The 20,709-nt window shown below is 43.5% G+C and overlaps 1 protein-coding gene across 5 annotated transcripts in view; it reads left to right on the top strand.

The window, feature by feature from the left end:
- The first annotated feature begins 6,299 nt into the window (after positions 1–6,299).
- Positions 6,300–20,709, top strand: part of TRIM24 (tripartite motif containing 24) — a 114,869-nt gene continuing 100,459 nt past the window's right edge. For 2 of the 5 annotated variants that reach the window (XM_075939513.1, XM_075939505.1), the window contains exon 1: positions 6,301–6,909. In XM_075939513.1, the coding sequence (XP_075795628.1) occupies positions 6,546–6,909 (364 nt within the window). In that variant the 5' untranslated portion in view covers positions 6,301–6,545. Of the gene's footprint in view, positions 6,910–7,418; positions 7,447–7,564; positions 7,599–20,709 lie in introns of those variants that run through there. The other 3 variants (XM_075939521.1, XM_025178951.2, XM_025178950.2) reach the window with 3 other exon arrangements.

The following is a 20,709-nucleotide window of genomic DNA, read 5'->3' as shown; positions in this document are numbered from 1 at the left end:
GGGTTGGTATTAGTGTGGTATGTTCTGTGGTTGTTGGTAAGAATCATCCTGAGGTTAGGTGGTTCTGCTATAGGTGGTTGTCCTATAGGGATAGCTTCCCCAATTATCACCCCTAATATCATTACCTCACAGACATTAACCTTTCCCCCCTCACCCGCCCTCTGTTCTAAAATCTGATTTGTCAATTTTATATGTGTTCACTTTTTTTTTGATTATATCACTTTGGTATATATGGTCGTGGCAATTTTCTTCCACAAATTGATCTGAGGAAGTGGAAAAGCTCATCACCTATAGGACAACCACCTATAGCAGAACCACCTAACCTCAGGATGATTCTTAGCAACAACCACAGGACATACCACACTAATACCAACCCTGGGACTTTCCCTTGCAACAAACCCCGGTGCCAGCTTTGTCCACATATCAGCCGTTTTAGAAATGATAGGACAGAGATCTGAAAGAATTAAAAAATCAATGTCTAATAGTAAGCTTCTTCACACGTTCCAAACAATCTGAAGGAACTTAGAATTTCTGCAGCCTTCCACAAGCGTGCATCATTGGTGCAGCTGAAAAGATTTCTTGTTGTTTTTATCTTCAATCAATCAATCAATCAATCAATCAATCAATCAATCAATCAATCAATGATTAAGAAATAAAGCATTTGCAATCACATATTAAGATGCTATATTAAGTTGCCAGATAAAGTAAAAGGGAAAATAGAGAACCAGACTGAATAAATTATTATGATTAAATACAGTTATATGTGTAAGGTGAAGCCTGACTATAAGTAATACATCTTTCGACAAAATTCTGTAAACTTTAAAGACAGGGTTTACTTGCTTACCAATCCTGTTAGGTAAAGAAAGGGCATGCATTTATATTGATTTCTTTTAGTTTAGTAATAAAATAAAGCAGTAAGGCTAACATTTGCAATCAAACATCCTTATGCTATCAAGGGAGTGAAATGCACCTGTGCTGAAATAGGCAGTAAATAAAAGGGACCGAATCCAAATATACAAAGAGTGAAATAATCAGAACTTTAACTGTTTGATCAATAATGAACTGACACTGCTTAGCCATATATCCCAAGGTCCCACCATAGTTGTTAGAATAAAGACAACAGAAGTAGAAGATTTATACTGCTGTTTTGGAGAGCAACAATTCTGGAAGTGACTTTGTATAAGGGACTGTGAAAACAAATTTAAAGAACATAAAAGAATGTGTCAGGACTTTGTATAAACTGTAGGAACATTAATCTGGACATGTTAGCAGCTTGCAGAGTTGCAAAGGAGAAACTGCAGCTTGAGCAAGCATGGCATGTTAAGTTGCCCAACAGAGAGGCCCATGAAAAGTGACTCATGGAGGTAAATTGCTGACCAGAGCAAATCAGTGTGTGTCTCAAGATGGTTGTACCAATAGCCATGACCTATCTTGTCTTACACAAGCTGACGTAATAACACTGGATAATTCCAGCCTCACTTTGAAGAATCCAAATGTGATGTCTCATTCCCTGCTTAGATGACGAGAGAGGATAATTCCCATTTTGATTGGACATTTCAAAACTTTGAAAAAGTATGGATCATCATGGGTATGTCTACACTACCCCCCTAGTTCGAACTAGGGGGGTAATGTATGCATACCGAACTTGCTAATGAAGCCCGGGATTTGAATTTCCCAGGCTTCATTAGCATAAAGCCGGCGCCGCCATTTTTAAAAGCCGGCTAGTGCGAACCCCGTGCCGCGTGGCTACACGCGGCACGGACTAGATAGTTCGGATTAGGAAGCCTAATCCGAACTATCTGTACACCCAATTCTTTCAGTCTTCTCTCATAGCTCACATTTTCCTGACCTTTAATCACTTTTGTTGCTCTTCTTTGGACCTTCTCCAATTTCTCCACATCTTTCTTGAAATGCAGTGCCCAGAACTAATCAGCACAGAGTAGAGCAGAAGAATGACTTCTCATGTCTTGCTTACAACGCTCCTGTTAATGAATTCCAGAATCATGTTTGCTTTTTTTGCAACTGCATCACACTGTTGACTCATGTTTAACTTGTGGTCCTCTATGCCCCCTAAACCCTTTTCAACAGTACTCCTTTCTAGACAGTCATTTCCCATTCTGTATGTGTGAAACTAATTGTTCCTTCTTAAATGGAGTACTTTCCATTTGTCCTTATTAAACTTTATCCTATCTACCTCAGACCATTTCTCTAGTTTGTCAGGACCACTTGGAATTTTGACCCTATCCTCGAAAGCACTTGCAACCCCTTCCAGTTTGGTATCATCTGCAAACTTAATAATCGTACTCTCTATGCCATCATCTAAATTATTGACGAAGCTATTGGACAGAACCAGTCCCAAAATAGACCCCTAAAGAAACCCACTGGTTATGCCCTTCCATTCCAACTTTCCTGACTGGATAGACTCGATGTCATTCATGGCAATGGTGTCATTCTGTCTGATCAGGAAAGGTGGCAAACCTACTCAGTGTGGTTAGGTGCAGTACAGCTGAAGCCATGTTGGTTACCTGAAGAAGAGCTCTTTGTGGCTCAAAAACTTGTCTCTCTCACCAATGGAAGTTGGTCCAATAAAAGAGATTACCTCACCACCTTGCTTCTCTGACTGAGTTAAGTGCAGACACATGGAAATAACAACTCTAATTGGGAGAACTCTCTATACAGTTCAGTGGGGTTTCAACTCCAAACCCATTGCTGCGGGGGCACTATCAACACCACCCCATTGGAGAACACTGGGAGGCAGAAGGAGAAGAGTGCAACGGGGCTGTCTGGCCTACCCAAACTGATGATATGCCCTGATTACTGGGAAAGTATTGAGGGGACTCCCACTGATGATCTCTAACATTAGATGCCCCTTGCTGTTCCTGAGAGGAAGAAGGACTCTGATCAATACCTGGGAGAGCAAAAAGCTTCGAATGACTATCCTTGCCTTTCTTGGAAGGCACCTACAACCTTCCTACCATTGTCCCCAGAAAGAAGAGAAGGGGCTTGTTGCTATTTCTGACTGTTTGTCCAAAATGGCATAGTGGAAGAACCCTCATCCAGCAGTCATCTTTTGTGTGAGGTATGAGGCTACCCCATGGACCTGTGTTGTGGTATGCACAGAGCTCTGGATTGCCTTAATCTGGCCCTGATATTTCTTTATGGCCAATGAGGAAACAAATACTTTAAAATTGCATTGATCAAGGTGACAGAAGACCCGAAGAAGAGCTCTGCATGAGCTTGAAAGTTTGTCTCTTTCACCAAGAGAAAAAAGCTTCAGGGAGTAACCAAGTTAGTCTGTAACGGGAAAAAATTAAAAAAACCACAAATAGTCTAGTAACACCTTAAAGACTAACAAGATATGTAGATGGTATGGGCTTTCGTGGGCACAACCCACTTCTTCAGATGAATAGAGTATTTAAGAGCATTAAAGAATATTAAAGGTCCAGTTCCTTGGAACTGGACTTTAATACTCCATTCATCTGAAGAAGTGGGTTATGCCCACGAAAGCTCATGATACCATCTTCATGTCTTATTAGTCTTTAAGGTGTTGCTAGACTATTCATGGTTTTTTATTTTTTTTCCAGTTACAGACTAACTTGGTTAGTCTTTAAGGTGCTGCTAGACTATTTGTTGCTTTTTAATTTTTTTCACCAAGATGTTGGTCCAATGAATATTATGTTACATACCTTGTCTCTCTAGACCAATCCAAACATTTAATAATAAAAAGAAGACAAATACTTGACAAGAGAATAGTAACCTTTGTGCTTTCAGTAAAAAGAGCCATTTTATTGCAATTTTTAGTGTACAATCTAAATTATCTGAACTGCATGCCACTGCAATTGCACCAATCTGCAGATCTAAATATAATATATATTTTTTTAAAATAGCAATTGCTTCTAATATCAACTTGTAAAGCAGTGCATGTTCTATTTTATTGTATTGTCAAATATTTGCCTGTCATATTGTCATGCTTTTGAGGTAAAGATTTTTGTATGAATTTCAGTAAAGTATACTTTAAAAATGTATATATTTGAGGGCATAGTAACAGACCTGCTGTTTCCTACCTCTTCTATACCATGTACATTAAATGTGCATTGCAAAAGAAACTGGCAGGGTTTTTTTACAGAGGAAAAAATGAACTGTATTCATTCATTTTTTTTCAGTACTCGACTATTGCAATTTCACCTGAAAGGGCTTTATATCCCACTCTATTGCATCTGCATACTCAAATAGCTAGTTACCTTACAATGACTATTGAGTTCCCTCTCAATTTTTTTTGTCTTGTTCTGGGTATCACAACAATTCCACCTTAAATGGGAAGGGAAGCAGGAGGCAGGAGAGAAAGAAGAATGTGAGTGAAAGCTGGCATATATTAATATTTATGACTAAACTTGAAGACCCTGCCCTTCTGCTGATTGTTCTAGGCAAGGGAGAGAGATGCAGCACTGGAGAAATGAAGGCATACACGGGCTGGCTGGCATCATTCTTATTAACGTTAATAAGATGGAAGAGTTAAGAGTAGCCTGTCCCTTGTGGTGTTATTCCCAGGCAGAGTGTGAGATGTACCTCTTAACTGTCCCTCTTTTTAAAACAAAATTTTCTTCTGTCCAGAAACAACTTGCTGAAATCATGAGTTTACTGTAAATTCTTGGATCGTGAGATCGTGAAAATGAGCGTGCTGACTAAGCATTGTTCTGTGTGGTAAAAAAATTAGTCTTACATCATTAAAAGCTTTTTACACTAATGCTCTTCTTATGCCCATTCACCTGATTAATTGATGTGGAGGCAGTATCTTTTGTGGATGGAGAGGGAGTAGGGAGGAGAGAGATAATTAGGTTAGCAGCTTACTGTATTACAGTAGTTTTTTTCCTTCCACTTTGAGTTAATTGATTTATAATTAACTTCAAGTAGTTGGCACATCTGTAAAGGCTAGTCTGGAAACACCCCAAATGCTTGTTCCAGAGTATAAAATGTTTGTGGTTTGGCCTAGATTGAGCCGTAGGGTAAAAGTCATAAAGACATGAGCCATAAGACTTTTTAATTGGCATGACAAGGTCTACAAAATGCAAAGTATTGAAAGAGAGAGAATCCCTGTGGCTAGATGTTGGAGTTAGGTGGGAATCTCCTAAACTTTTGGGGGTTTGATCCCCTGTATCTATTCGGGAACAGTTCTCTGTTTGGCAGGTTCCTATACAGCACAATGCTGAAGCAAGGTGTCCACATGGCTGGATAACCTTGATGTTGAGGGCTTTGTCTTATATAGTCACCTATTATGCACCATCCTGTCCTGATTTTTCACACTTGCTCTTTGGTCACCCAAATACCCCAAACCCTGCATCTTACTTATTCTAGCCAAAGTCTAGGGAATGGGAGAGACAGAAAGTGTCCCTAGGAAAGGTGGAGGAAACAGCTGGTTGAAAACAGGAGGGGATTGGGTTACCACCTTGTCCATAATTGACCAGTATGTCTGGTTTATGTATGGATTTGTCAACTGCCAGAAAAATAATCTGCTGTTTTTTAAGGTGCATCTAAAGATGTACAATATTATCACAACACAGTGGGACATCTAATGTTAAAAAATTCTGTCCAGTTAAACATGCTGCAGTGATCCCACTTCCACAGTTTAAGCAATAACACATCAAAACAACGGAATCTTCCTGCATAAGAAGTGCATCCTGCCTGTGAGAGAGAATCTGAGTCTGGGGAGAGCGAGGAGAGGGGCGATGTTATTATTCTTATCTAGATGTGCTCTCTCTAGATACTATAAGTGACAGTTGAAGGGGCACAGTTGTCTTATGGTTGGGTTGGTCTTGTCTCGTGGGGAGGCGAGGGATGCCACGTTTTTTAGCTTTTCAGAGGTAGCAAGCCTAGAAGGAGCAAGGAGGAAGTAAGGGGCAGGATACCCCCCCCCCCCAACACACTCTTCCCTCCTCTCCCACCCAGCCAAGTATATTGACCGGAGAGGGAGGTCACTTCGGGAAGGAGTGAGGTCATGGGGAAGCCAGGCCAGGATTCAGTCACAGACCAGCCAGCAGGTCTCCAAGGGGCGGGACACCCACCAGAAGGGTGAGGGGCGGGGCTTTGGGAGGAGAGGGGGCGGGGCTTGGGACGCTTGCGGGGCTGGAAGGCGGGTGTCCGTACGCAGCTGGAGCGGTACTGGGACTGATGGGGGTGGAGTTGTACAGGGGTGGGCGGAGTCTCTTGTGTGCGGCGGGGCGGGGGGAAGGGGATGAGCCAGTGGGAGGAGCGGGGCGGAACCGACGTACAATAAGGGGGCGGGGCTACGGGGGGGAGCCCCTCTCTCGCAGGAGGGGGCGGGGCCCGGGTAGCCGTTGGCCGTGTCGCGCGGGTGCAGTCTCCCAGGATTAACAAACACGGCGGCTGGCGGAGGGGGGCAGGGTCCGATCGTTGGCGACGCGGCCCGGGGGCGGTTGGGCGCGCGCGCGCGAAGCCGGGGCTGCCGGGTGCGGAGCGGCCGGTGGAGGAGTCGTATTCCCCCCCCCCCCACCTCCTCCCGGCGGAAGGCGCCAGGCGGCGCAAGGACAATGGAGGCGACGGTGTCGGTGGCGGCGGGGGCCTGGCCGGCGGATCGGGCGGGGGCCGCGGCGCTGAGCGGGGAGAACGAGGCCGAGAGCCGGCAGGGCCCGGCGGAGCGCGGCGGGGAGGCGGCCCAGCTCAACCTGTTGGACACCTGCGGCGTGTGCGGGCAGCACATCCAGAGCCGGCGGCCCAAGCTGCTGCCCTGCCTGCACTCCTTCTGCCAGCGCTGCCTGCCGCAGCCCGACCGCTACCTCATGCTGCCCCCCGCCGCGCCCTCCCCCTGCCCCACCACCCCCAAGGAGCTGCAGCCGCCGGCGTCGCCCTCCTCGCCCGTCCCCTCGCCGACCTCACCCCTGCACTGCACACCGGGTAAGTCCCCCCTCCCTCAGCGCACGTCCCGGGCTGGCTCAGGGCGCTGCTGTGTCGCGACAGCACGGGAGAGCGTCGGGACTGAGACCCGAGAGCTCTGGCGCTGACAGGGACCGCGGCGGCCCCCTTTGGAGATGGGAAGGTGCTGGCCGGGCCCCCCCACCATTGGCGGTCCAGGGGGAGGCCCCTGGGTCTTTGGCCGCTCCCGCCGCGGCTGTGGTGTTGCTGTCGTGTGGGGATGAATTGGTCACCGTGAGCTCCTGGGTCGTGTCGCGATGCGGCGGGTAGGTGAGAGGGGAGTAATCCTGAAAGGGAGCCCGGCCCCTCTGTTGTGTGTGCTGGGCAGCCAACTTCCAGGAGCAAATGCGGGCGGGGGGAAACGGCCACTCTTCTGTCGGGGACATCACAATGGCAACTTCCTGCTGTTTGTACGGCCTGGTTGTTAGACACGAGAGGAGGGAAACACCTCTGGTATCCTCTACAATCACCTTCCGTCCTCCTCACGCTGCTGGGCTGTTCTCTGCATGGTGCTCTCTGGTACTTGGCTTTATCGATTTAGCTCTAGTTCTTGGAAAGAGCAACTGCTGTTCCTTCTGGAGCCACACACACATAATCTGTAACAAGTGGCACGTACTAAACAGAAGGCAAGAAAGCTGACCGGTGCCGTGAAATGTACTTAACGTGGATGTGTAAGTGGTATTGCTGCTTCTCACTGTTCACTTTTGCACGCTGAAGAGATTTGACTTGCTCTGTACTGCAAAGGGAGCTGAGATGAGCTTCTGGTAGGGAGAAGAGAGAAGTATGGCATCGTAAATGATCTGTCGTTTGGTGGTGAGAGAAGTTGTTTCTGTGTTCCGTGGTTAAACTATTTTAATCATTTTGAGGGTAAGCTTTTAAGCAGCCCTTCATGGGATTTTTACACCTTTTATACGTGTGAACTAGTTTGTACCATATCTAGCACACTGAGGCCTTAACTTTTATATGCTCAAGTAATACAAATAAGTGATAACATTTATAAGCTAAACATTTTCCATATGAATCTTCATAGTTAAATTATTATTTTAAACTGATGTACTGACCTAATCTCAGTTGAATAGCATGCCAAGATTAAGTTGTCTACAGCAAAATGTGCTTTTCATTGTAAAGATCTACCTGATCTCTGGTATATCTCTAGGAAATTGCTACATAGTAGCAGAAATCTAGTTCTTTATCCGTAATTTATCCAAAAAATGAGTAAGGCGGATTTAAAATGTCCTTTTTTAGGCAAAGAAATGTAGCCCTGTTAGTCTGGTGTAAGTGAAACAAAAAACAAACCCAAGTTTGGCCCACAGAAAGCTCATCACCTAATAAACCATCTTGTTAGTCTTTAAAGTGCTACATAGTCCTCTTTTTTTAGGCACAAATTCATCCTGAAGAAAAGCTCAAACAAGTATCTTGGGATGGAAATAAGAGAGAGTAACAAAATTAGCTGCTCTGTAACACTGCTCTACAGCCAAAATGCTTCTGAAATAAATGTAGTCAAACTTTACTAATTCTGGGTCACTGAGAACGAAAATGGTGCTTAAAATTGTTGATTGGCTCTAGTTTTCAAGATATGCTATTGGGTCAGTATATATGACCCTTGACTTGCGAATGGCGGAGGATAAGTGAATTATAAAGGGAAGGGATCTCAATTTAAACCAGAAATGAGTAAATACATCTTTGACTGGATCTATGAATAAATCTATGACTGGGTTTGGACAGTACTTGCTTTTTAGGCAAAACCATGAATGATGCAATAGCTGGTATTGCATCATACATGATATGAATTGCATCATGTTATTCCTAGAAGTCATGGATGATGCAATCATAACAAAGCTTACATCACTCTGCTGAACAAATTGCCCTATATCAGCTCTAGAAATCATACAGTGTCGTGCTCTCTTATTTGTCAGTGTTTGATTTTGCAAAGGGACACATTTCTGTTTAGCCAAAGTGAGCAGAGATGCCTTGTACTTGTGTGAACAGTGCAGATAACTTCTGCTATGTTTGTGGTGAAGTGACTTTTGCATCACAAAAGCGCAGTATAACCACTATGGTTAAGAGAGCCTATCACCTTTATTTTGGTTGCAAAATTGGAGATCAGGACAAGAGGTGGGCCCCACACACATGTTGCAAAACTTGTGCAACAAATCTTCGCCAGTGGTTGAACAGGAAAAGGAAATCTATGCCTTTTGCAGTGCCAATGATTTGGAGAGAGCCAACAGATCATACCAGCAATTGTTACTTCTGCATGGTGCCTCCAGTTGGGAAAGGTGTGTCAAAGAAGAAAAAGTGGACTGTGCATTATCTAAACATTCCATCAGCTATACGCCCAGTACCCCAAGGAGAAGGACTGCCAGTTCCTGATGCACCAGAATCATTCTCATTTGAGTCAGAAGAGGAAGAGGATGAAACTTCTGTTCCTGAACCATCAGTGTCACAGGACCCACATTTTCTCCCATCCTCCTCCTCTGAACCACACCTCATAACACAAGGAGAACTGAACGACCATGTCCGGGATTTGGAACTACCCAAGAGTAAGGCAGAGCTGTTGGGCTCCAGACTACAGCAGTGGAATCTCCTGGCAGGTGATGTTAGGGTTTCCATGTTCCGTGACCATCAAAAGGATCTTGTCCCATTCTTCTTCATGGAAGGTGATCTTGTAGCCTGCAACAACATCGATGGTGTGATGGCAGCCCTCAACATCGTTCACGATCCAGATGAGTGGAGACTGTTCTTTGATTCTTCGAAGACGAGTCTTAAAGCTGTTTTGCTGCATAATGGCAATGTTTTGCCATCAATTCCAGTTGGTCATGCAGTCCATATGAAGGAAACCTATGACAACATGAAACAACTTTTGAGGTGCATAAACTATGACCAACATCAGTGGCAGCTTTGTGGAGATTTGAAGGTTGTTGCTCTCTTGCTTGGTTTGCAGACTGGATACACAAAGTACTGCTGTTTTCTCTGCGAAAGTGATAGTCATGCAAGAGATTCCCACTACATCAAGATAGATTGGCCACTCCGACAGTCATTGGAGCCAAGTGTTCAGCATCCACCACTTGTTGAATCAACGAAGATTTTGTTACCACCCTTACACATCAAGCTGGGTCTGATGAAGAACTTTGTCAAGGCCATGGACAAAACACAAGCAGCTTTCAAGTACCTCCGTGGAAAATTTCCAAGGTTAAGTGAAGCTAAGATAAAGGAAGGTGTCTTTGTTCGTCCTCAGATTCGTGAACTTCTTTGAGATGATGCATTTGACCATGCACTGCATGGCAAGGAAAAGACGGCACGGAAAGCCTTCCAGTTAGTGGCAATACATTTTCTCGGAAACAACAAGGCAGACAACTACAGGTTGTTGGTGGAAAACCTCCTCAAGGCATACAAAAGCCTTGGTTGCAATATGTCACTAAAGATACATTTTTTGCGCTCTCATCTAGATTTTTTTCCACCGAACTGTGGAGCAGTGAGCGACGAGCACGGCGAGCGATTTCACCAGGACATTGCAACAATGGAGAAACGCTATCAGGGCAAATGGAGCCCATCAATGCTTGCAGACTATTGCTGGACAGTGACAAGAGATGCTCCATTTAATGAATACAAGAGACAAGCCAAGAAGCGCCAAGTAGACACTGAATAGGATTAAACTATGTACATAATAGTTTTTTGCCTTTTTGTTTCATAATAAATTTTATTTATATAACCCTTTTGCTGATTTTTAAAGTGTTACATAAACAAGACAGGTGAAATATTATCATGTAAAGCAACCATAAACACCTAAAAAGACCTAGGTTTACAATTTATGATTAAAACTCTACTATCTACACAATATACATAGACGTAAAATGTAAAAACTTAAATATCTTGGAAATAGTAACCAATCAGTTGTTTTAATTGTCATATTTGAATTCAGCACATCAAAATACATAATAGCACATTTATCTCTGAAGCAGACGACTTCTAAAAAATTGTAGACCAGTGTTATTTTAAACTGATATACTGACCTAATCTCAGTTGAATAGCATGCCAAGATTAAGTTGTCTACAGCAAAATGTGCTTTTCATTGTAAAGATCTAGCTGATCTCTGGAATATCTCTAGGAAATTGCTACATAGTAGCAGAAATCTAGTTCTTTATCCAGTAATTTATCCAAAAAATGAGTAAGACGGATTTAAAATGTCCTTTTTTAGGCACAAATTCATCCCGAAGAAAAGCTCTAACAAGTATCTTGGGATGGAAATAAGAGAGAGTAACAATTAGCTGCTCTGTAATTATATAGATAGATCTTTATTGGAATGCTTATTCTATGAATATGTTGAGTTCAATAGAAGACAGAGTACTGGAAGTGGGGGAAGCAGGAAATCCTCCCTCAGCAAGTGAGGACTGTTAGATGACAGTGTTAAGAACTATTCTCTCTGAATATTTTACCTCCTGATAGTCAACCTGCAAAATCAGAATGAACCACAAGACTGAAGAACAGATACCTTAAAGTTAACATACAGACTATATCCAAATAGCTCATTATCGGGAATTAGGGTTATAATAGTACAGTCAATTAACTGATTAACCAGTAAGCAAAACCTTATAGCTTAATGCTATAAACTTCATGCATTCTCTCTCCCTGCCCCTGCCAAGCTGGCCAGCAGCCCAGCTCAGTCCCAGTTTGCACCAGGTCTGGGACCTATCCCTGCTGTAGCTCTGCATTTAAAGTGTTTTAGGAGTCAGGTAGGCAGGCAGCTCATGCTGGGTCCAGGAGCTCAGACACCCCCATCACCGCAGACAGGGGCTGCTGTATCAAAGTCTGCAGTGTGGGGCGACATGCTGCTGGTCCTTAAGGGGAGCTGATATTTAAACTGACTCACTTTGCGGACCAGCTCCCACCTGGCACCTCACCCTGCTGCCTCTGATACAGAGGCAGCAGCACAGAGTGGCAGGGGGGCTCCACATGAGCAGAGCAAGAAAGGACCTTATAGATGTTTTCTGTCACTGACTTGGTTACATATGCCTTAGCTTATTAATTAGATAAACCAGATAACAAAAAGCTCTTTGGGTCAATGTTTTTTGTTTTTGTTTTTTTCTGTAAACACACATGGCATATTAAAGGGAGAGTTTTTATGGGTGTGTGAGATCAAACTGTGAAGTCACTTCTCTGATCTGGTTTTTTATGCATAATCTTTCTATTTGTACTTTACTATATTGATCATTATTCATTAAGGATGTTAAAGGCTAGTCAATATTTTCCCCCCGCCCCTTGCTGCCTTTATAAAATAGAGGCAGCAATGGGCGGGGGAGAAGGGGTACTTCCAAGTGACAGGTGTGCAGCGCTGGCCCTTGGAAACCCCAAGGTGGCATTTCAAAGGGGCAGCTGTGGACTCCCCAGCTGACCCTGGGCTCCACTGCCCCTTTGAAACACATACAGGCAGCGATTCAGAGGCAGCCTCCTCACAGCTGATCTGCGGATTAGCTGAGTGTCAGCTGTGTCTTTAAAATGCTGCCTCTGCGCCTTTCAAAGGGGCAGCTGTTGTGGAGCCTGGGGTCAGCTGGGGAGTCTCCAGCTGACCCCGGGCTACTAGTGACATGCAGCATCGCATGGAGCCTGGGGTCAGCAGGGGACTGTAACTCCCCCACTGACTCTGGGCTCCATGGCTTTGAAATGTACGAGAGCCCACCCTGGGGACTTGTGCATTTCAAAGCAGACATGCAGCGGGACTTCCCACTGGCCTGGGCTGTATGTGGAGTTCAGCATTCCTCCTTTGAAATGTACAAGAACCCCAGCAGGTGCTCTTAAGCACTTCCACATTCCTCCTCTGAAATGTACATCGATTAGTCGACAAGTCAATTAACCACATTTTAACATCCTTATTATTAATCAGTGATTACCTGACATCTTGTATTAAAATTTGAACCAATGAGAGGATAGTGAGCATTTAGGTAGTGAGCATTTAGGTAAGACAGATTTGTGTGTAGAGTTGTTCTAAGATGTGGTTTCTTTCCTCCCCACCCCTCCTGGGTGCTTTGTGTTTACTGTGAAATAAACACTTTGGTTTAAAGAAAGTGGTTTGCTCACTGTATTTTCTAAAGGCATTAGATTTCAACATGGTCTGAGCCCAATCATATTTATTGTGTAAACATTGTTGATACATGGGGTGTTCTAGTCCAGGACCTGGTGTAGGAGTGGAAGAATTGCAGAGTTCCTCCCAGGAGAGGTGAAGGCATGTAGCCTGACACATGAAGTGCTGTACTCAGACTAAAAAAGGGTCAGGGTTGCAGCCAGTCCTGTAACCATGACAGTGGTACTAGGCCACGTAATCATCTTCTGTTGGTGAATTCTCTTGAGTTGTGAGGTCATGAGTGAGCAAACAGCCCAAGTGAAATGTGAATCCAAACTGACAAATTAAATATAGCAGAAGTAGAAGAGGTCCATACTCAGGAAAAAGATAAGATGTAGGAAAAGAGTGTAAAGATTACTTGAATAAGAGGGAACGTGTGGTGAAGTACATAAAATAATAAATAAAATGGAAAGTGTAGTTTGTACACTTCAGTCTTCATGCTTTTTTATGATCGTGGAAGTGATGGCTGCAACTTTAGTTTAAAAGTTTTTTATTAAGGTTGCTTTGATTCCCTTCACTGTAAGGCTAACAAAGTTGCCAGCACAGACTAGGTATATATGCTGTGAGGCAGTCTATCAGAACTACCAGGCAGCAGGGAATACTGGCACTGTGTATGTCAAAGCATCACCTTGGAACCCCCATATTCACTCCTATCATATGATATATTTCCTATAATATATAATTGATATATTTCATACAAAGTGTGCTATGTAAGATCTTATGATCTGCTGAAACCCATTGTCCTGTCAACCAAACCACTCTTAGAAGGGTGTTCAGTGGCCATTAATCAGCAAGGGAGCTGCAATTAAGGATTTCTAATTCAGAGACAGTTGCACAAGCATCATACGATGGGAACTGCTTAGCTCTAATTCAGTTGCAGGATACCATAGAATCATAGAGCTGGAATAGGAGGTCATCAAGTCCAGCCCCCACTAAATCAACCCAGCCAGGGCTTTGTCAAGCTGAGACTTAAAAACCTCTAGGGATGGAGATTCCACTACCTCCCTAGGTAACCCATTCCAGTGCTTCACCACCCTCCTAGTGAAATAGTTTTTCCTAATATCAAACCTAGGCCTCTCCCACTGTAACTTGAGACCATTGCTCCTTGTTCTGCCATCCGTCACTACTGTGAACAGACTTTCTCCATCCTCTTTGGAACCTCCCTTCAATAACTGGGGGATTGTTCAACCCCAGCAGTTCCCAGCCTTTTCCAGATGGGGACCCATTTTGACAATTCAGGAAGACTTTGTGACCCAAGGCAATTAAAAAACAGAGGGGAGGCAGGGGGACAGTGCTGTAACTAGCTAATTTTTCACCTGAGGCAAGAATATAAAATTGTGTCCCCTCCTGTTTATATATTCATAGTAGTTATTTTCAGTTTTTCTATGAAATACAGTAATAATAAAATAACACTACATTTATTTTGAGTTGTGGGGGAAAGACACTCATCCCCAAACTGCTCCCCCCTCAGCTTAAACCCCACACTCAGAAGCTGGAGGGGCTGGGGAGCTGGAGGGCCTGAGAGTCACACTCAGCGCCTGAGAGTCTTACAGGTGTTACAAAAATATTAGAAACATAATACACATTATTCAAAAAAACAAGTGAAATTTAGTATTTTACCAAACAGTTTCACCTGAACTTAAATTAATGGGCTGGTTGAGCTTGCATTTGCTTTGCTAACTGTTGTGTCCTTGGAATTGTGGTGAGTGTGCATTGAAGATCATCTTCCACTTTTAATTTATTTCGATATTTGTTTTTAATTGTAAGCAAATTTGAGAGGAAAGTTGTTGAAAATGGAAGTAAAATTCTCAAAACAACTTCTGACTAAAGTGGGTAGTCTACTCTGCGTCTGATCCAGAACTGATTATTTGGCATGGTTAAGAACTCTGCTTTTATATCATTGCTGTTGATCATATTGATAAATTATTCCTGGGTGCCTTCAGGTACATCGCAAACATCCACACTGAAAGGATTTGTTGCAAGAACAAACAACTTTCCATCTGTATCTGGAAAATATTGGAGAGTAGCTCATTGTTTAAATGTCTCAAATTCTCCTGTATCAATAATTGCAAATCGTTATTAATATTAATGTCATTTGTGCTTTCTTCGAGAAAGGTTGCGAGGGTTGGAAATATATATATATACACACACACACACACACACACACACACACACACACACACACACACACACACATCAATTTTCGAAATCCATAATTGGAGTTTCATTCTGAAGGATTTTATTTTTTCCAATAATCCGATAATTGTAGAATTTGGTCCTTGAAGTGACACATTTAAACCATTAAGTAGGCCAAAAATGTCTGCTAGGTATACTATTTTATACAGACATTCAAACTCAGTTTTGTTCTGTGACATAAGCAATGTTTTAAGTTCATTTCATAACTCAAACACTTGATATAGAATTTTGCCTTTTGATAGCCACCTTACTTCAGTGTGAAACAATAATACTCCATGTAAAGAACCTAGTTCCGAACAAAGGTTTTTAAATATGTGAGTTCTGAGTGCGCTGGACTTAATGACAGTATTAAAGCTGTAAATTTTATTAAATACCTGGTTCAAAGAAATAAGGTAAAGTTTTAGTTGCTAGTATTTGCCGATGGATGAAACAGTGAGTTCCAATTACTTTTGGAGAAAAGTTTTTTAACTAGGGTTTGGAATCCAGGCTTGCAACCAAGCATAGCAGTAACCCCAACTGTGCAAATGCCGCACAAGTTTTTCCATTCAATGGAATGTTCTTCAAAGAAAATATTCAAGATATTGAACACATCTTGTACAGTGGTCATAGTTTCCAACAGTTTGCAGAACAAAAATTATTTTTACATATTCATTTTTAATATACCGAACATACACCATCAGTTGTGCAAGATTACACGCGTCCGTTGTCTTATCGAGCTGAATACTGAATAATCCTTTGGGAGAATTTTTAATTTATTTGATTACTTCAGATTTGATGTCATTAGATGTCAGTAATCCTACGCTTAATTGTATTATTGGACATGGACAAAGGTTGCAGCTTTTTCAAAGCATCTGCACCTACCAAAAGGCGGACTATCTCCTTGTTACAGGGAACTATTAGATCCTCGGCTATGGTATGTGCTTTCTTAGCTTTCAATGCTACAATGTATTAGGCTTCTATGGCAGCTAACTTTTGTTGCTGATAAGGCCCACCAACATCAAGTCGGCATTTCTTGACATCAAGTCGGCATTTCTTGAAAGCTTCTGCTTTTTGTTTAAAAAAAATCCACATCTCTGCTCTTAAATTGAGGGTGTTTAGTATTTAAATGATGTTGCAATTTATTTGATTTCAGAGATTCATTGGAAAGAACTTCCATGCATATGACGCATTGCGGCCTTTTCACTTCTGCTGTAATTATCCAAATAAATCCATACCTGATGTATTTGTCAACATACTTTCTTTTTGCTGAAGACATTTTTTCAAACCAAGGGCAAAATGAAATTTACAATCCCCTGCCGTATTAATAACAAAAACACATGCACACAGTAAGATTGCGCCAAGCAAACACCAGATTGCTGCTTTACTAACGAAAGCACTTACACGCATTATGATTATGCGATGCGATGTGATAAGTCTGAGACGACGTATATTACTGGCTGTTATTTACACCAGGGCTACTCAACTTTGGAAGCTCTGGGGGCCACAATGATACCCGTAGCACATGACGAGGGCTGCAACTTAGTGCGGCCGCAGATATGCAAATATATGCAGATCACAAAATTTACTAAAATAGTCCCTCTCCTACCCCAGAGCCAGGTACCCTCCAGCTCCTCCCCACACCACAACCTAATCCCCTTCCCCTCCACTAGAAACAGGTATTCCCCAGTCCCCTGATCCAACCCAGTGCCCCTCCCCCAGAACCAGGCGCCCTCCCGCTGCAACCCAATTCCCCGGGCCCGCCACCTTCCCCTCCCCCCAGCATAGTCCCAGCCTTTCCCCCCAGGCTCCCGAACACAATCCCAGCCCTTACCCTCAGGCTCCAAACACAGTCCCAATGCCTACCCTGGCATCCCCCAGCACAGTCCCAGTGTTTATCTCCGGACCTGCAGAGCACAGTCCCGGCCCCTTCCCCAGGCTCCTCAATAAAGCCTGAGCTGCCTCCCTGCCCAGGCCTGGCATACAGAGCTCACCGGCGCGGAGGCAGTCCAAGGGCAGCTGCAGACAAGTTGAGTACCACTTCAGGTGAATGGCTCCTTAAGACTAAGCCATCTGCGGAGGTGCCCAGTCGGGTACCTTTTCAAATGTGTGAATGGCTCCTTAACAGCTCCCTGGGGAGACACTTGGTGACCCTTTTGAAATGTACTGGCAACCCATATTTGGGTCGCAATCCATAGGTTGGGAAACCCTGCTCAACCCTGTGAGTTGGCAAAGCCCACCAGGACATGTCTGCACTAGTATTTTTCAGGCACGTGGATTAAGGCTAATAAAATAAGGGACAAGTGTCATTGTGGCTTGTCCTTTCTGCTCCTCCACCTATGCTGGAAGCAACAAGAATGCTGGAAAGATGGACTTCAGCTGAGGAGATTGGCCCCAAACTATAGAGAGAAGCCTGTTTAAGAACTAACATCTGATGGGGTGAGAGAACTGCTTCATCTAAATTCTGCCCAGTGTAATAAGGTTTAAGACTTAGACTGTGCGCGTATCTTTAATTTTCATTGGTAACTATCTCTCACCTTTACCACTTATTCTCACTTAAAATCTATTTTTCTGTAGTTAATACATGTTTTATATTTTGTCTAAAACTAGTATTCTTGGGAAATCTCAGCTCAGTTTACAAAGGCTTGTGCATGCTCTCTCCACATTGAGTGTGGGATGGAGCTGGTCATAAACTTATATTGGTTAGGCTTTGGACCAGGGCAAGATGGTACAGCTCTTGGGTGCAAAGCTAGAAATCTGTGGGAAATTTGCTGGTGTGATTTGAGAGTGGCTTTAGGAGCACTCTTGCAATTCAGCTGGGTATAGAGCTACTATGTTAAATGATAACAATGTCTGGGAGGGGGTTGTTGCTTGTTACTAGGAAAACATTATGGGGGGGGGGCCCATGATGGAGAGTTAAGGGGGCACTGTAATATCCCAGTTCCAGGTTGTACTCCAGAGGTTGTGTAGGATGAGGTAGCAACATGCACGCTGTAGTGGCTTCTTTCCTAAGGAGCCTATATGCCTTGTTTTGGGGTGTCTCAAGGATTTATTGGACTCAGGCCCAAGCTAAATGAACCAATCAGAGAACTTAGAGGTAATTATCTCATAACACTCACCAGCTCAGGGATGACTCATCATGTCCACTTTACAACAAAGTTGAATCCTTGTTTTATTTATGGGGAATACAATGTCTCTCCTTTCAATACTTACAAGCATTATACTTCAAGTCCATTGTGACATCAGAGAACTATTGACCAAACTGAACCAGAGTCCCATAATGCTTTAAACTTACACCATGGATGAAATTGAGAACTACTGCTTATGAAACTAGTTAAACAGTTTCATTTCTACTCCAGCTCATCATCTGATGAAGTGGATTTTGCCCACAAAAGCTCATGATACTATATACTTTTGTTAGTTTCTAAGGTGCCAGAGGAATACTTGTTGCTTATGAAACTAGTGCTGTTTAATGCTGATGCTCCATTGGTGGTTCTACCATAAAGAATGGAATTTTTCTAATGTTGGGTATAGAGATGTTGTTTAATCGAAATTTAACTAATTGAGAAGTCAATGCAATTTCCATAGACTACTTGATTAATCGATAAGGGAGTTGCTCGCTATCCTGCTGTGCCTCTCCCATTGAAATGTACAGGAGCTGTGGCGGACTTTTGTACATTTCAAAGAGAGCTGCAGCAGTAGGGATGCCTCTGCTGCTCCTGCCCCCCCATGGAGATGATACTGAGGGGAACTCCCCTCAGCACTGGCTCCTGCTCTCTCTCTCCCCCCTCCCCATCCCTTGCTGCCTCTCTCTGATAGAGGCAGCGGGTGAGGGAGAGGGGAAAGCAACTACTCGACTATCTGATAAACTTATACTTATTGGGTAGTCAACTAGTTGCTTACATCTCCAGCTAGACCATCTCTAGTTGTGTATTACTTCATGCTTTGGGCCAAGGTACTACAGTTTACTAATTGAGATTTTTTGTTTGAACCAAAAGCATTGCAGTTCATTTGCTATAAAAGCAATTAATGACAGCTACACAGAAAAATAAATTGATCGATTACCTTCTTATGGTGCATATGTGGGTCATAATTAATTTCCCTTTGCATGCTAACTTATACTCTAGAATAATATAGATGATCATCCAGTCAACATTTAGTACTGTCTTACATAGCCAATACAATACCAGGTGCCAGCTTCAGTTTACATGCATTTTTCTGTCTATGCTATTTTTGTTACGCTTATTTTGCTATTGCCACTAATCATGTGACTGACCAGGCCGTTTGTCTCTTAGCAGTAGAAACGACTTGGCAGTACATTTTATGTGTTCATTGTACTGATAACTTCCTCTAATCTATGTAATGTCCTTCAGTTCAGTACATATGTAAACAAAACATCACCTTTGTCCTGTACCACAGCTAAAAACATTATTAAGCAAGTGCACATAAGGACATTTTGGCAACCAAAGACTATGGATGTCAACGTGTAGTCGACTACGATTATCCAATAAGCCTAGGTTTATCAGTTAATCTTATTGACTATATGCACTCCCCACCCCCTTGCTGCCTCTGTTTCAGGGGGTGGCGGGCTTCTTTGGTAGTGGGACCGAGAGCACACTGGCTGTTGGCCCTTCCCACAGAGATTATCAATTAGTCATGTAACCATGAAGTTTTGTTGTGGTTACACAATTATTCAATTAATTGATATCTAACATCTCTACCAAAGTCTGGGAAACTCGGCAATTACTTTAGATTAATTGTTACTTTAGCCCTGTGGTCACAAACATGTCGATCACGATCGACTGGTCGATCGCAAGGCCTTGACCAGTTGATCGGCAGGCGTCCTGTCTGTCCCGCCCCCATTTCTCTCCCACCCCCGAGAAGCCCCACTACTTACCCCAGGGATGGACAGAAGTCCCGCAGCTTAGCGCCACTTCCAGCGATTCCAGAAGTGCGCTAGCTGCTCTGTTGGGTGTACTGCAGGAGGGAGCATCAGCTCCCTCCACCGCACAGGAGGGGTGAGTCAGACCTGGGGGAGGCGCGCCGGGGGGTCGGCCCCAGGGCAGGCACGCATGGGGTTTCCCTGTGCCGGGGGAGTCTGCCTCCGCGCAGGTGCGCATGCAGGGCTTCCCTGCACGGGTTGGCGCCGGAGCAAGCGCGTGCGGGGCTTCCCTGCGCCGGGGGAGGAGGCTTGCAATCTACCAAGTATGGAATGACGGTCAATTATTTGTTGAGTCTGTTTGGTACAGATGCGTCTGTGTCTTGTAGACTTTGGTAACACAAAGACCTTTTTACCTAGCTTCAAACAAGTGGAGTATTTTGTCAATCATAAACAAATATGGATAGATTTCAATGCATGTCTTTGAAGCAGACTTAAAGTGCAAGACTGTTTTTGGTTGAGTAATTGAAGGACAGCTTTCATGGCAGAGGGCATGCATGAGCATTTATCTGCTTTTGTGGGTTTTTAAAATCGAGGCATCTGCTAACCACGTGAG

The sequence above is a fragment of the Pelodiscus sinensis genome, chromosome 1 (genome assembly GCF_049634645.1).
Source record: "Pelodiscus sinensis isolate JC-2024 chromosome 1, ASM4963464v1, whole genome shotgun sequence".
In the NCBI taxonomy this organism is placed as follows: Eukaryota; Metazoa; Chordata; order Testudines; family Trionychidae; genus Pelodiscus; species Pelodiscus sinensis.
Note: the sequence above shows the minus strand (reverse complement) of the source record. Positions and strands in the feature narration are given on the sequence as shown.